This window comes from Trachurus trachurus (assembly GCF_905171665.1).
Source record: "Trachurus trachurus genome assembly, chromosome: 15".
NCBI lineage: Eukaryota > Metazoa > Chordata > Actinopteri > Carangiformes > Carangidae > Trachurus > Trachurus trachurus.
The window spans coordinates 16,450,133-16,468,179 of NC_139906.1; the positions used below are offsets into that span (position 1 = coordinate 16,450,133).

Below are 18,047 nucleotides of genomic sequence, written 5' to 3' on the forward strand. Positions count from 1 at the left end.
AGAAAAATCCCTACACCTCCACATGGAGCAATGGTGGATATAAGATGATCAGTAAACAGCATGAGAATCGTCTCTTCTTCTATCAAGACATATACTGTAGGTTTCTGCTAGAAGGAGCCTAAATGATATTACTGATTCAAAATGTACCCAAAGATCCAAATATCACAGAGCACAAACACGGTGTTGCCATCCAGACATATGAAAATAATAATCTTGCAGATTTACAGCTAAATTATCTGTATCTGTGTCGCAGCAGCACGTTCCAAGCACCGTTAGGCATGGGAGGGAAGTTAAAATTTAATTTTCATCACTCGAGCAGCCAAAACACTCCCTGTTTAACAGTAATTTTAAGATGGCAGATGCACCGTTAGAGTATGTCAACATTAAAATGTGAGAGGGAAAACAGAGTCGGGGAAAATCACAGGCACCACAAGCTGAGAGGGAAACAAGCTCGGCAGTATTACAGCTCTGGCATTCGCTTTCTTCCTGCTCTCACTTGTCTGTCTCCTCGTACTATTTTCTCCTGTAGCATTCAGATGATCTTTGCACTCGACTCTCTCTGTGTGTTGCTTTAAAATCCCCTCCCTCTGGTTATTTCTTGCTCTGCCTTCATCCTGAAATGTTTATGTATTTATTTTCAAATTAATTTTTTAGCACCAATCTGTTTTTTCCCCCCTTTCTTCTGCTAAACAGATTTTCATAGGGGTGGTGGCAGCGGCGGGGTGAGACGTGTGAGGCGTTTTGTTTCCTCCTGTTTAAGTTTAAGCTCTACACTCTCTGCCAGAGACACGTCGATCATAGGAAAACACAATTGAATTAGTGGCAGTACCACTAGGAGCCATCTACCTATTTCCTCCTTTCCTCTCTCTGCATGTCTAAGAGGTTACTTGTCTCTCTTTGTGTGGCCATGCTTGCCTTGAAAGCGAATATTACATTTCCTGAGAAGGGGCTTATCATTCAGGAGAAGGTTAAGGAATTACACAGACTCTAGCTGGTTTATATTGCAGATGTCAAAGCTTTAAAAGGTACCCTATGGAGGTTGTGAATACTAGCAGCTCCATGCCATTTTGTGGTTCTCTGGTAGTACATGCATGAGGATGACAGGGGGCGGTGATGCAAATAAATAAGAGCTACAAGCCATTGAAAAACAAAGAAGAGAAGCGGTGAGTCAAGAATTGGAGATGGTGAAAAGGCAGTAAAAACAAAGAAACCTGAATGTTAACGACTGCCATTTACTTCAAAGAAAGAGTTAAATGTCATCTGTGTTTGCCGCTCTGCTGATCAACCGATGCCAGCAGTGAGGTGTAAAGCAGCAGAACAAAGTGAAAGGCAAGTAAAAGCATAACCACAAAGCACAAGCAACACAAGCTTTCAAAATAATCAGAAGCTCCTGAGATGTTTTTGAGAAAGTCAGTTTGTTAGGATACCCACAATGCATTTGGAGGAGAAACACTGACTGCAGATATAGCTTAGTTTGTGCTGCTGCTGATTTTCTGAAAGGTGACATTTCGGATAAGGAAATGGTGCAAGTCAGACTTATCAGACATCCAACTGTTCTGTTCTGAAATGTTGTCAATAAAAGCACTAACTAATAATTAACACGTTGCTCCGTGTAAAACAACTACACGCCCAGATTCACACACACACGCACACACACACGTGAACTTTGACAGGTGAGGTCAGCCTCTGCTTTGAGCTCACGTTTTAAGCCACCTGACAGAAAGCTGGCACGACGTGTTTGTGTGTCTGTGTGTGCAGTCAGAGACTATGCAAACTATTTGAAGCCAATAATCTCTCTCCTGATCTCTGGCCTTCACCTTGCCAATTCTAAGCTCGTGTTTCTGTACCAGTCCACATCTGACGTGTAAAGCGTCTAATCTGACCCGAGTACATGCACAGAGTAGACCACGGCTCAGGAGAGAGACATATACAACTGACATTTTCTTTCTGTTTTAGACTCAATTCTCATTAATCGACTTAAACGCTTCCAGGCAGGATATTGACACAGGTACTGTGAGTCAGACGGAGTCGGTATTTATTTCCTTGGCAGCTTACCACCAGCACACCTAGGGTGTAGGGTTACATGCAGCCATGACCAGGTCTGTAATAAAATATTCCTCAGCCTGTTCCTTCTATCATGGCCTGGCAGTGAGAAAGACGGATGACAGCCCGGTTCAATCAGACAGACGCCATCGGTTTAACACCATTTATCGTACTGGGTGTGCCTCTGTTCCACTATTTATAAGACAGACACACACTCCATTCCTCAATACTATTAAATTATGGAGCCTAATCTCTGCTCCTCTATAGTCTCCTTAACGGTGCTTTTGCCCCTGTTCCTGCCTTTACGGCAAAGCTCGAAGCTTATGGCCAAAACCCATCACAAATTTCAGCAGCACATGTACGACACTTTAAGGCCCCATCGATCTGGTAACAGTGAAATATTATTTAAAAAACTCAGTTTGACAGCACAGTGAGAAATATGGCAGAGCACTGAGCTAACAGTGAAACAAAATGAAATGGTATGAAATGAAATGAAATGAAGCCACATTTTCTGCTCTAGACACAAACACAGACACGAGGGGTTGGACCAGGGCAGCTGAGGGTGAGGAATACGGTGTTGCAGCGTGTGTGTGTGCAGACTAAAGCGTCTATGTGTCGGGTTCCTCTGTTTAACGGGTCCGCTCCGAGCGGGGGTTTTCAGGACAAATGCAGCTGATTGCTGGGTAGTTACACTACGGGATGAGAAGCTCTCCACTACTCCACAGGGCTCTGGGGTTCACTGCCACGTTAACGGCACAGGGATGGTCTGGGCTCTACCAAGTCACAGTAAAGGGTCGGTGTAGATTACACCATCCAGACAGTCACCCACCTGCAGCAGTCCCCAGAGAGCGAATAAGGTGACAGTGGCCCAGTTTTCTCTGACAAAGGGGATGGGCAGCAGTCCAAGTCACTGTCCTCATCCATATAGCACAAGGGGGCAAGGTGGCCGCCCGGCCCAGCCACGGCGACTGTATCTGGGTTTGCCACCTGTCCCGTTCCCTTTGGAGCTGGATCCTCAAACACGTCATCGTCTCCTAGCAGGTCCTCGGGGGGAAACCCTGACTCGCTGCCTTCCAGCAGGGCACTGGAGGATTTGGTGATGTGGAGGTGAGAGGCGTAGCTGCCCAGCTCAGAGCACTGCAGGCTGGCCGAGGTGGAGGACCGAGAGAAAGGGAGAAGGAGACGGAGGAAGTGGGCGCTTGGGGACGGATGAGGGTGGTGGAGGTGGCTGTTGGAAAGAGGGGGAGGGGGAGGGGCGTGGACGGCAGGGTTGGATGGATCACAACTGGCAGGAGGGATGCCCAACATGTACTTGTAGTTGTTGGTGAAGGAGGGGACGAGGTGGGGGTGGGTGCGTGTTGAGAAGCCGGGATTCGGGTGCTGGTGTGTCGGCGCCGCGGGCAGCTTTCCACCGAGTGTGTGCGCCCTTCGATCCAAGCCGGGCGGCGGCGGAGCGGGCTCGGGCTTCAGCTCCAGCTCTCCCTCGGAGCAGGTGCGATCTATGAAGTGCAGGCCGCGGCAGAGACTGTCCACGCGCTGGCCCACGTCGTTCAGAGACGCGGAAAACCTGAGCGAGCCGTTGGGTCGGATGTTGACGGAGGAGGGGCGGAGCAGAGAGAGCCAGTCTCGCTGTTTGGCGTGTTTGGAGCCTGGCGGGGCGCCGTCCGGGCAGAGGGTGGTCACCGAAACGCCTCCTGATCCTTGACATGTTTTACCGTTAGAATTCAACAGAACCACTGTGGCCTGTTTCTGACAGTCCTGATCCTGACTGCTGGTGTGAGCGTGATTGCGCATGTGTGTGTTTATGAGAGGAGAAACGACAGTGGTACAAAACAACAGGAGAAGGAACAGGAAAGGGCAAAAAAGAGAAATGAAAAAGACATCATGCATTTGAAATCAAAGGAATTTGAATAAAAGGAGATAATAGGTTTTAGAAGCTCTGCCTGAAAATGCCAGACGAGACTGGACGACCCATTTTACAATCACATCCGTTTTACAGCAGGTGACACACAACTCCACACAATGACACTGTGTTGTTCAAAGGTAAAGGGTAAAATATCACCCACTGATAAGGCCTTTTGCCAGTAGTGGACTAATAAATGGATCTGATTTATTCATATTATATCACTCAGTGGCCTTTAGAGTGAAAAGAGGCTGGTGGGATTTGTACCTGCAGATGTCCTGGCTGGAGGGAGAAACCGACGTCCTTGAAAAACTGCATGGTGCGTTGACAGAAGTCGGGCTCCCCGCCTGCAGAAACGAAACAAAAAGGACAAAACAAGGCAGTTTAGGATAGACAATACAATAATGAGATGTCTAAGTGAAACCTTCAGGCGAAACAACTGCTGTGTTATTCAGCAAACGATCAGATCAAATCATATCGCTCCACCAGGAAGAATCATGTGTGGTGAGAATTATCAGTCTGTCAGCGACGATCTCTACTGAAGAAGAGCAAAAAACACGTCACACACTAATGCACAGGATGATAAAAAGAAAAAAAAAAACCACAATACTGGCAGTTAATCTATCTGATTAAAGTAGTGCCAGGCGAAATCTGTCTCCACGCGTCACAGAGCCTAAAAAAAAACAAAAAAAAAAACACACAAAGTGAGGGAGGCAGACTGCGAGACGGAGAGAGGGTCATGAAGAACGAGGAGCTGAGAAAGGCACAGCTGGGGCTGGAGGAGGTGGAGAGATTCAACATCCACAGAGAATTTCTCAAAAGGTGCAGGTCTGCAGTTACAAGGCTATTAGCTACATATTAAAATAAATATCTGCAGTATTATCCATAGGAGGTTTCACCAATATTTATCACAATTATTTATTCCACAAATGATAGGGTGAGGACTACTTTAAATGCTCCTGAATGTCAAAGGAAACTTCTGGTTTATTAGCAATTGAGCTGAGATCTGGCAACACAACAACGGTGTTACTGCTCCTGCAAAGTCTGACAAGGTAAGAAGAAGTATGTCAGACAATCAGACTGTAAACAAATCAACAGATTGGCTGGAACATCCTTACATGAAATATCAGTGATAAAGTTGCTTTCAGGCAATGACACCAGAATGTGAAGAATAGGAAAAACTCCAGCCCCTCCTATTAAGAAATGTTCATGTATTATGTGAAGATAGTGCTAGCCTTGTAGTCCCATCACATAGATATCCTATAATTGCTGCTTCTGCTGTGTTACAAATTTGGAGTTGTTCATTAACACATGCAATGAGATACAAAATCCCCAGCTCTCTTTAAATGAGCTGAATCAATTGTATTAGCGTTAATATTGGATTTTAATTGGATGCAACTGCCACATACGGTGGCCTTTGAGCCCGTTTTGCTGCAGATTTGTTGTAATTTGTATAGTTATTTTTTACAGAGAGGGTTTATATTGTTGCTGATGTTTTCAGTTTGGAGGCTGAAATTAACTTCTTTTTTCTTTACTCAGCCTGAAACTGAAACTGTGACCGTGTCTGTCTGGTCATCTGACTAAGTTCCAGCTCAGCAGTCAACACGTGTGCATACATTTGGGTATCATTACCCATGGGAATGACAGCTAAAGCTAAAGAACCCATAATTAAGGAATAGTTTGGCCTTAAGGGAAACTTGGGAGAGCAGCAACAGGTTAACAATGACTTTTTGGACTCATCACGGCAACAAGACTCCATAAAGTTTTTAACCTTTGAACAGAATCAGAGCCGTTTCCCTTTACTCCCAGTCTCTTTGCTAAGATTAGCCGAGACATCATCATTTGGTTCTAGTTTCGTGTAAAGACATAAAAGTGGTATACATATTCTCATCTTAACCTTTAAGTAAAAAAGAACATTTACTAAATGTCAGACTATAGCCTTAGTACATGGTCCCAGGGCTCTTACACAGTGACAGCGACTGGACAGGGAACATAAAGAGCAGGATCAGATAGTGTTTGGGTTACTAACGTAAAGACACAGGGGGCCTGGCGATTTCAACGAGAAACTAATTACCTATTGATTTCATTTCTAACTAAGGGGAAATTTATAGCTCATGGCCTGACACTGGTCGATGTGGAAATTCAATGCCCAGCTTTGTCCTTCAGCCTGTTATTCTGACTGGACAGCACAGCTCCTTTTTATCTGCCATTTTTCTCGCATGACCACCCACTCTTTTGTATTGCTGTTGTTTAATAGCTAAGCTCATTATACATTGAATTTTACCGCAACTTATTTCACCTTTCTAAAATATTCCACTTAATTTTCTTAATCTAACAGTTGAAATTCAAGCGTGCTGCCTGAGGCTCCTGCAGGTGTCAGCGCTAAGGGCTAAAAGCAAAAACAAACAGGCAGTTTTGAGAAGTGGCTGAGAGACAAATAGATCACATCAAAGCAATAAAACACTATTATTTTGCAACTAACACCACTGTATATTTAACTACGTGGGTGGAACATGCTGCTTCAGCGTTACACTTATACAACAATAATAACCACAAACAAAGAAACTGATGACACACGCTGAGCTGAAGCCTCGAGGGACTGAAACAGAAACAGAGGTGGATCATAATTGCACTGATGACACTGGGCGGTGTCTGTGTTCACTATATTACTCTGGGTGCGTAAACACAATGTTCCTGTGCTGAGTTACCCCCTGTTAATCATTCATATCGCCATCGTCGGTGTCAAACAGTCAAAACGACAGGGTGATGATAACACCGTCGAAATAATAACGATTAACTTCCTCACAGTGTGTATGACACTTCAGGTTGCCAACAGCCCTCTCCTGTGACGAGGACCTTCGATGAGTAAATGAGAGGCTGCGTTTGTTGGAGACCCTGAAGGCTGCAAACGCTGATGTTTTTTTACAACCGATGATAAATTGTGTTAGATGGCTTCAATAATGCAACCTCTTACTTTAGAAACTGTAAACTGTGTAAAGAAGCATATTGTGAGGTGCTAATTAGATAAAAAATCCAGCCACACATCATATTCCCATTGCAATGAACACCTGTTTCTCATGTTCGGTGAAAATGTCTCCCAATTCATTATGATGACTACTCATTTAATCTTTCTCCTTAAGGACTTCCAGCATCCACATCTTTCATTCGTGCATAAATTATTCGCTCTCCTACTTATTATACCTGCTCTTGTTCCTCTAACGTCTCTTTTCTCCCATCTGCTCTTAGCACGGCCTGCATTCTTCTTTTACCTTGGGAGATGCAGCTCTCATTTTATAGCCACAGGAGCCTTTCAAAGAATAACCTTAAAGATCTAACACTAACAATGAATCACTGTCTCCTGCAGCGTGATGCTTCTAACAAGCTGGACACACAGCTGGACAGACAGATGTTCACAAGATGCCAACAGAAAAGCAACGCAGAAAAAAAGCTTAAAAGTTTTAATATTTCTTCCTAACCTTGTAAAGAGAACAAATCCACTTTCAACCATATACCACACGGTCTCCATCAGTGGACAGAGTTGGTGGTGATGTGAATGAGCTAGGCCATGTGATACAGACCAATACCACTTTCTGTACAGTAACTGGTCAATCCATTTGAGCATACAGAGTAGAGAAAGAGGTAAAAGCTATGTTGGCTCACACAGCTTCAGTTTCCCCTGTTGCTAATATCTATGCTAACTGTCTACTATGGCTGTAGCTTCTTATCTAACGGGACAGATACAGAGCCGTCATCTTCTCAACGCAACAAAGTGTACATCTTTCAAAACTGCTGTTCTATGTGAGAGGTCCTTACTATTAATCTGCTATCAGTGGATTCATAACAGACACTGAGCTCATGTGTGAACAGATTCAGCTTAACGACAACTAAAGAAAATTGATGAGCAGCACCACGTGTCACCAGATAAATCTCAAAAGTGGATCTTCAGTTTGAGAAGTTTTTGGGGTGTGATATAAAAGTGAAGAAGACTTTCAGTTTTTCCATTGAACTTCTGGCTGCCTACACAGGGATTATACAAAATGAGTTTGGCATTGATTCACTTGAGACTAAGAAGATGTGTTCGCTTATAACCTTGGAGCAGGTTGGTGCTTTATGTTTTTTCAAGCATTATGCAACAGTGCTATGCAAAGTACTATAAATTAAATTTTTAATCAGCAAGTTCTTTTATCATTCTACTTCAATCACAGTTTATTTTTTCCCAGATGACTCATTTCAGTGTTCATTTCAAGTTTCCCCACAGCTCTCACAAGGTCACAGTTAAATCAACATTCAGGATCCGAAGTACATCCCTGCTGTAATATACAATAAGTGTGCTGACATTATGTACACAGCCAAGGGAGAACCCACCGACAGGTTGTGCTGATAATGAATATCTCTGCGATTCCTATCACACTACGTTTCAGTGGCGAGCATTTCAACGTAACTGCATCATGGCTCTAGGGTATTCAAACATCACCAGCTGCAGGAGACGCACAACAAGAGCCGGAGGGAGCAGAAAGTTCAAGAGGAAAGGCTAGTTTCTATGATTACAGTCTAGTATAGTGTGTATACAATCACTGATGTGTGGCGCTAGAGCAAATCGCTGCAAAATTCAGTCTCAGACCTAATCTCTTCTTCTGACACAAGCAAGTGCAGAAAATCCACTGTCAGCTTAGATGCTACTTTTCATAAGCTACTCTGAGAAAAAGTCAAACACTGTTTTTTTTTTTTTTTACTGGGGACACTCCACGCACATTAGAGCCGGGGTGACTTAGAAGCAGCAGTTTATGCAGAAGGCCAAAGGAGCGTTGGTTGATCTGACCGGCCAGTCATTTCTCTGATATTTTACGTTACGTCATCTCCGTGTTTTTCTTTGGGATTTCATGATTGCTGGCACAAACCGAAAACTGGCAAGAAGTGCAACTGCTTCAGCTCTTAGCTGTCACAACTAGTTTGTGACAAATTTGTTATCTATTGAGATTTTAATAACATGTAAAGAAACTGTCCTTTACACTGACAAGGCATTTGCTGCTCACTAGGAAACAGATGTTTGTCAGAGATACACAGGGAAGTCTGTCAACAATATTTATGGGAAAGGACTGTTATTTTGAAGGGACTGATGCCGCATTCATGTCATGTGAATTGGATAACAGAGATAGAAAGTTTCCCACTGTGTGTTCATGTCGTCTGACAACTGAAGATGTCTCAATAATTACACAGCTGATAATGTGAGAGTTAAAACTTCTGTGAATTGATTTTGTACAGCACTCTACTTATTAAATCACAGCTTAATTACTGTGAGCAACAGACTTTTTTTTTTAGCTGTCTTCATCTTCATTAAGCACAAGGAACTCATAATTAATTGCTGATAATGATAACACAGCTGGCTCATCATGGCATTTGAGACTGATGTCAATGTTTTTTGACCATTTAATCTCTGGACACAGATGATTTGGGTCATTTAGGAGCTCTATTTATTTCATATTAAAGTGTTTGCTGTAATTCTTCGGTGGCTGTAGAGTTGATATAATTAGCTGATTAATCGTTAAGTAGATCAGAAGAAAATTATGTTTTATTACTGATTTATTCAGTCACCACTTGTAATCATAACTGGCAAACACAGTTTTATTCAAGTTATCGCCTTGAGCTCTGAAAATCTGAAATAGTTACGGGTATTTTTCTAGTTTCTGACGTTCTTCAGTAAAATGGCTTTTCTATTGATTGAACAATAATCTGCAGATTCATTTATCATTTGGAAATAATGATATTAGTTGCAGGACAACCAAGTATGAGCAACCAGCAGTAGCAGTGATTGCATGATTTGGCTACTTCAGAAATTGAAGAAAGAGAAAAGTGCATTTCAGTCAGTATTTACACTTTTTGACTAATGCTGATAGCTCCATTTTACAGATTTGCAGACAAATAAGCAATAATGGCCCTTTCCACCAAAAGCATTTTGTAATGAAATCATTGAAGTCTGGTTCCTCCGAGGACCAGAGGCAGCTTCAGCAGAAGAAAATGAGCAATGCTGCCAGACTGAGCAATTCAGCAAAGACGACCAAAAGTATGATGTGTTCCAAGAAATTAACAATTAACTTCACTTTCTACAGAATAGTGGTTTGGCTCGGTGCCTGCTTTTAACATCAGTGGTCTGCCAAGCTGAACAGAGCAGCAGAACTGCTCCCTCAGAGATCTGGGGGAAAGACCCCGGTTGTGCTCTGTAGCAATGGAGCCTAAAACACCAAAAAACTGCAGCAGCTTGAATTTTAGAGCACCACCAGATGTTTGGCTGCCTATCAGCAGCCCACTGAGCGGTGGGTCGCTGCTTTGTGTCTTTATGAGGACTTTAATACTTTAATTCCTTCCCAAACAGTGTAGGAGGCATCGCACAGCTCCCTGGCACTGTGCTAAAGAGAGAAACGGCTACAGCTAAGCCTCCTGACCTCACTGAGTGGAAACTCAACTCACGCCAAATCAACGGGTAATCCTCAGCCCACACTCTGTGCACAGATAAACCTTTCACGGCTGCTTTTGTATGTTCAACACTGACCGTCCTTTCATATGACAAAAAAAGAAGAAGCTGATTGTTTGCCCTCAGCTCCACCTCTCTATCACAATTCTCCCATTTCTTCTAAATAGCTCAATAAAAGACACTTTCTGTACAAGTGAATCAATGAGACACACAAACATAGAGCAGACAAGAAATAACAAGTTTCTGGCTCTCGATGTGTATGTGTTTTTCGAACTGAGACCATACACTTTAACCCCCCACAGCGACAAGTTCACTGATGGAGGCAATATCATCTTCATGAAACACTTTGCCCCCTGGCGAAATGCTGCAGCTTGTTTTCCTGTTATCACATAACCCTCACTCATGACAGGTGTGTGTCTCATGACAAGGGAGTGTTACTGGATATCTAGAAAGTGGATTCCTTCCTGAGTCATCCCCAGAATGATTAAAGGACTCGCAGCAGTTCACCAACTGTCGACATGAAAAATGTCAGAAGCTACGGTACATCCTGCCAGGTTATCTGTATAAAAACTAGAGCAAGCATTTTGACAGAATTAACAAATTCTTTGGATGTTTGAGCTCTCGCATACGCATACACATGATCCAAACTGCATTTCTGCGCCAAGCTGGAGAGATGTTATGAAATATCCCTCTCACGCTGATGCTGTGGTTATTTATGTAGAGAGAGAGAGAGAAAGAGAGAGAGAGAGATCTTTTAAATAGGTCAACAATTGGATTCAAGCACATTTTGATCTGACACGAGCTGATGTGATTCAGCTTGAATTTGTGCCACGTGAAGCAACGGAGGGGTTTGTTTAGGTTTCCTTATCCTGAGTCTGGCTGGAATTCATGTGAAAGTGAATGAAAACAATTAAGTCAAGATCAGCTGTTAAATCCGCAACTCGTACAGACAAGATACATGTGTAAATGAAGTGAAGATCTTATCAGCTGTGTGTTTTTTTCTATGATCCAAACAAGTGCTTCGTCTTTGCAACATAAATGATCTTGAACAACACTGTATATTCTTTCGGCAAAAAGGAATATTTGAGTCACAGTTGGAAACTTGAAAATCTTCCATCCCGTCCTGCCAATACTGCAGAGAGCAGGGAAACTTATAAATTCACTGCATATATGCATAAAATCCTCCTCTGTAGTCGAACAGATCATATTCTGATTCAAGCAGCTTCCCGGGAAAGTGGTTTCAGGAAGACGGTGTGTTACTGATAATATATTTCCCCTCTATCAGTAATCCTCTGTTAAATCTTGGTGGGTGTTTTTTTTTTTTTTTTTCCGTTTGAGCATTTTGTAGTCTCTCAAGAGTTTGGAGGTGACTTCTTGTACTTGTTTCCTCACTCACTCAGTCCAAAGTTGTCCAATGATTCATAACTTTCCTTAACCACTGGGACTCTCAGCAGACTTGTCCGTCCAGAGAACAATTAATACAGATTTAAAACCTGCCAGTCGGAGGTATTTCCCTTTAGGAAGGAGCAGGGAACACCAGCTGGCATGCAGACTGCTGATTATTAATTAAAGCTGTCAAACTTAAGAGCCCTGTTCATACTTTATGTCTATCACTCCATTACGCTCACATTTGTCAGAGGAAGGGCAGTTTGGTTAGGACATTCAATGACAATGAACGGTGTCCGGAAACCATTAACTAAATAAATCGGGGGCCTTGATTTACGGATGAGATAGCTGGACGTTCAGGTTTCTTGGTCGTCTCGTGTGTGTTTGTTTGAATTTCTCAGACTGCCGGGGATGACCTGAGCCAATCTACAAGATAATTGATCTGTCTCAGCTATTTTAAGCCCCGTCACAACTATTGAGCCAAAAGCCTGAGCCAAAGCACCTCCAGTCTCTCTGCAGACACTAATCAAAACAGTGGACAAGTGGAAAGTGAAAGTAAATTCACTTACCAACATCTCTAAAGCTCACCGCTGAGCACGTTCGTCTGATTTGTTTAATCAAGGTGTCATTGTTTGCTAAAGTATGACTCATTTTTTAAGCGGGAAAATGACATCAAATGACATGTTTTAATTGTTATAAACCCATGACAGTTAAAGCAGAAGTGAGTGATCCGGTCGTTTTCGCTAATGCTGCGTTCCAGGCAGGCTTTTGAAATCGTAAATTACAGCTTCAAGTCACAACTTACGACTTTGTAGCGTTCCAGGCAACCCACTCGTGTTTTTCCGACCTGTTTTACCGGTGAAAGTCACTATAACGGCCACTCGTAACTTCCGACCGGTGAACTCGTACCAGATCGAACTGGTACCACTTCACGGTCGGAAAAATACGAGTTTCCTTGAACGCACCATAACAGTCCTCGTCGCTACGTCACCACATTCACGGCGTTCCTTGGCTGCACACACAGCCCTGCATGCCGTTCTCTCCCCTCATTGGATAAAAACTGTAGGATACGATAAATGTTTTCTCTTCGGCTCAGAGCAGAGCAGAGGGACTGAGAGACCCGTGTTTCAGTCCAAACACTCTATGTAAGTGATTGCTGTCGGAAGATATAACTATTTAAGACTTATATTAACACAAATATATCACTCACTTCTGCTTTAAAGCAGAAGTAAGCGATCCGGTTGTTTTGGCTAACTTCTTGTCAGCCGATGGAGTTAGCAGCAGTCCCCGCCCTCGTCATGGATCTATTGGTCCTCGTCCCTACGTCACCACATTCACACGCATCCCTTGGCTGCACACACAGCCCTGCATGCCGTTCTCTCTCCTCATTGGATAAAGTTTGTAGGATACAAGGAAAGTTTTCTCCTCGGCTTACAGCAGAGCAGAGTGACTGACAGACCCGTGTTTCGGACCAAACACTCTATAAGTGATTGCTGTCGGAAGATATAACTATTTAAGACTTATATTAACACAAACATTTCGCTTACTTCTGCTTTAATGTGTAAACGCTTTACCTACATTTGGTTCACTTAAAACTGATTTGTATAGTGCCAGATCATAATGAGGCAGGTACAATACTTTACATGGTAAGGTCAGGACCTAACTTTATAATAGAGAAACCCAACGGTTCCCACAGAGCAACGACAGCGTGGGAGGTTGTCAACTTCCTGCTTAACTTAGTTAGTTTCACATTTTAACATACAGGTGAGAGACTGGTGTTCATATTCTCATACAACTCTCAGCAAGACAGAAAACACATGTCCCAACATGAAAACTATTCCTTTAAAATGTTGTGCATTCAGTTTCTGCTTTTATGAGTTTTAGTTACATAACATATCCCATATTTTTTAATCAGCTACCAAAGGTTGTTTATATGGAGGTGATGATGTTTGTTTTTCCCTAACTGTATAACCACATGAGCAAAGGTGCACGGATCATATCTCATACTTTAATTTGTGTACTTTAAGACATAACATTTGTTTTTATAGCTGTGCTTCCTGGTTTGACCTTGCTGGACTTTGTACTCAACTGTGGTTAAACTGGGGATGTGTTCAGCTGGTCTGCTCCTTAAAACAGTCTGCAAATGTGCAAATGTGACAGCCAAATAAAAAAAATCTGCATATTAAATATCAATTAAATTGAATTGAATAGTTAAATTTTGCAAGTCTCAGGTTCTTGAAACTTTTTAACACCACTAAAACAGAGTCCTCTTAAACTTCATTTAGGTAAATGCCATAATCAATCAGTGAAGCAGTTTTCATAACACGGTCAGTGTCTGTTTTATGCAGCCATAGAGTATAGTTCTTTCTAACCTGGGACTGGTACACTGTCTTAGAAAGCAGTTTTTATGTTGAACCATAACTGTGACCCAGAGAATGAGTGTTGGGTTATTTATCATGAAGGTGCAGTAACTCCCATCATGTTCACAGTTAAAGAGAAATTGGCTTGTGGATCAAACATAATTGTTCGAGTGGTCCCATGGTGATGATGCGACCCTGACATCTATTAGCACAAGTAAAGGGTTTATCCTCTAAGAGGCTCAGGAGAGAAAGGTTGAAAAACTCTGCAGCCGGATTCGACGCAGGCCCCAGCTTGGAGAGGAAAGAGGGGGAGAAAACAGAGAAAGACAGGAGTCACCGAGGACAGAGGTTTATACAGTCTGTCTGACAGAGAGCCACGTCGAGCTGAGATGCTGAGGTGTTAAGACGTGTCTGTTTTGTGGAGGTCGATCAAAGAGGGGGCTCTGATTGGGACGATGTGACGCCAGAGAGGCAGGTTATCCATCAGCCACTCTCACGCTGCTGCATGTCTATCTGTTCTGTCAATCTCAGCCTCCACAGCTCACCTCACCGACGCCCGCCTATACTGAATCCCTCTTTTCTCTGTAGAGGCCATATATCATTCATTTAAATTTTTCTATTTGCTTGTGTGCTTTGCTCACCTTTGATATATTGCTGGACCTGCTTGCCGAATGACCCAGAGGCTTCTCATTCTGCAAGAGAAGAAAACAAACACAAAAAAAACTCAGTGAGTGAAAACACCAACACATTCAGACACAGGAGAGAGATGCTGTATAGCCTCAGACGAGAGCTGGTATGCGCCTCCATAATTACTATCCGCATCACATCTTATTTGTAATGAATGGTGCCGTACTGTTTGACATAAACATGTTATTTACATTGACCAACTGAGACAACGCAGATGTGTAAAATCCACATGTGTTAATTGGATTCATCCTTTGGGTATCATGAATGTGTCTGCACCACGTTTCGTGTCAATCCATGCAATTAGCTGAGATACATCGGTGGTGGAAACACCAAACAACACAGTGACACTGCCATCGCAGGAGCCTGACAGTAGCAAAGCTAAAAATGGGAGTGGAGGCAGTTGTCATTATCATGCAAAGACCTTTATGGTGTAGATAGGGATTGAAGAAGGTCTTGTTACACAGCAGGAAAAGGTGCAACTGGTGGTTGTGTCTGTCTAACAAGCACAGCAGAACTACATTTCTCAGATGCTCAGGGACTAGTGATCCTGAGCTGTTTGGCATCTTAAGTTGGTGAATCAAGGTCTTCTGGCGCAAGACGAAAGGAGGACAAGCTGATTACATAACACATCCGTCCAAACCTAAAATCAAACAGTGTCACAATATTTGTATCACTACCCAGGGAGCGAAACAGGGCAGCACTTCCAGCGCTCGGCACAGTCGAGTTTTGTTTTGAGCCTGTAATGATCCTCCAATCCCACTCGGTGTTCCCGGCTTGCATCAGAGACTCACAAACACTCGCTGGCTTGTTGTGCTGCATTCAGCGCGGGTATTAGCGCCTTGCGTGGTTCCTTAATGAGTAATCAATCATAGTTGCATAATGCAGAGTTCACACTGGGTCTGACAGGGCTGTGGTGCTTTGGACATAAACAAATCTTTGCAAAGGGAAATCAGCTCAGTGGGGAGAGAGAGCATGGACGGATTAAACCGTTAGGGGGGCAGAAATTCACTGCTGCTGTATCTATTTGCCCCCTCCATCTCCCCCATCCCCCCATCTCCCCCCGACTTCTTCTTCACACAGTGGACCACACAGCTTTATTGTACACCCACCCACACAGCCAGGAAAACAAAGTACTCCTATGCTAGAATAATACCACCAAGCTATAAAAGTGGCAGTTCATGATAATTTCATTACACTTTGATTTATATAATAAGATCCATGTGAGCACAAGAGAAACTAATCCAGCTGATACCGACACAGAACAATACATCACTTTCCTTATCAAGAATTTTTTGACTGCCTTAAGCTTCATTCTCTTCAGAGGGGGAGTCTGCCACAGCAGTGAGAATATTTCAAGTATATTCTCTTCTCCAGAGGGATTACGATTCATCCTGAGGGGAACATCAATGTCTGCACCAAAATTTTGTGACAGTCCATCCAATAGTTGTTGAGAGATTTCAGTAGTTGGAAATTCAGCCATGCAGAGGAGGAAACCAACGAGGGACACAGGAGGACCCAAATACACACACACACACACACACACACACACACACACACACACACACACACACACACACACACACACACACACACACACACACACACACACACACACACACACACACACACACACACACACACACACACACACACACACACACACACACACACACAATACTATATCTCGATCCTGACAACTTTCCTTATGTTTTTAAGATACACCAGCAGCTGAAGTGCCATCCTTCTCTTAACAGGACACACACACACACACGCCACAAAGAGACTACTTGACATGCTACCAATTCTTAATTACTTCAGCACTTCACTTGTGTCCTAGCTGCGACTTGTTGCCATGGTGATGGAAGATGACTGTATGTACCAGGTTTCCATCAGTCTCTGTTTCTCCCCGCTTCCTCTCATCTTAATCCTTCTTTTCCTCCCATCTCACTTAAACGCCTGAGGACATAAAAACACAAGATATACACACACACACACACACACACACACACACATTTTTGGTCCCTGCCATGCTGATAAGATGGAGGCTTACGATTTCCGAGATCCAACTCTGTACGATGACTATGATACAAAATATTTTTTTATTATCTGCAGTGCTATAATGTTGTAACGTTGTGGTCAGTGCAATAGACGTATATCACATATATCTTAAGTCTCACAGAGCAATACCAAAAAGTTTCTGTTATTTGATGAGGTGAAGCGCTGACATTTTATGATGTCACCCATAATCTCCTATCTCGATCTACATCCATTTAACGTTTTAAACTGCCAACCTCTTATAAGATAAACATGCAGTTAGATTCTATATATTGAGTGTAGATAAATAGAAAATAAACACATCGATGTTGGCTTGTTGTCGCTAGTACTTCTGCAGACTGCAAAGAGAGGCAAGAGCTCTGTCGTGCACTTTTCTAATGGATTAAAGCAAAGCACATCTCCATGTCATTACCTCTTCAATGTCTTCAACACACTGTCACAAAATGGTAAATGCAGCTCTCAGTGGGTGCAATTTGTAGAGCAAATCAATTGTCAGATTGACACAGAGGGTGTAAAGTTAGTTTTTACAGGGGACGGCATGCAGCACGGGGATAACAGAGAGAGCAAAAGAACAGAACAAATTGATGATCCTTGCCCTTAATCCTTCCATGATGGAGTAACAAGCAGATATGCTCGGACTGGAGGTTTCTGGCGAATAACAAGGTCACAAATAGGCTGATGGTTTTTATAGACACAGCGGTGATTAGAGCAGAGAGGACAAGAAGATGAGAGGGGAAATAGATCAACACCATTTCTAGTGTGTCCTCTCTTTTATTCCACATTTTTTCACTCCCAAACTGTGTTAGCTACAGCACAAGGTCTGGGAGTCACCTTCCCTGCCACCATGACTGTAGTAGACTATAAAGAGTCTTATTCTCTGGGCTCATGCATAATTCTGATAAAGAAAGACTCAGGTTTCACTCTCTGCTGTGTCTGTCTCTCTCCGCGTCCTCCGAGGGTCTGTTAGCAGCCCAGGCCTTTGATAACACAACTTTCACACCGGACTCTGAAGAATCGAGCTGGTGAAAAGCTTCGGAGAGTATGACAGAGGAGGACAGGTCATATTCAGAGGCATTGCCGTGTCCTTCAGGGCTCTGTTCTCTGCCCACAGAGAGGAGGGCTCAGCTCAGTTTTATGCAAGAAT

The 18,047-nt window shown here is 43.1% G+C and overlaps 1 protein-coding gene across 2 annotated transcripts in view; it reads right to left on the reverse strand.

The window, feature by feature from the left end:
- Window positions 1–18,047, reverse strand: part of marchf8 (membrane-associated ring finger (C3HC4) 8) — a 77,378-nt gene that overhangs the window by 8,520 nt on the left and 50,811 nt on the right. For both annotated transcript variants that reach the window (XM_083988389.1, XM_083988390.1), the window contains 2 exons: window positions 14,803–14,853; window positions 4,214–4,293 (listed from right to left, as the gene is read on the reverse strand). In XM_083988389.1, the coding sequence (XP_083844515.1) occupies window positions 4,214–4,293; window positions 14,803–14,853 (131 nt within the window). The remainder of the gene's footprint in view (window positions 1–4,213; window positions 4,294–14,802; window positions 14,854–18,047) is intronic.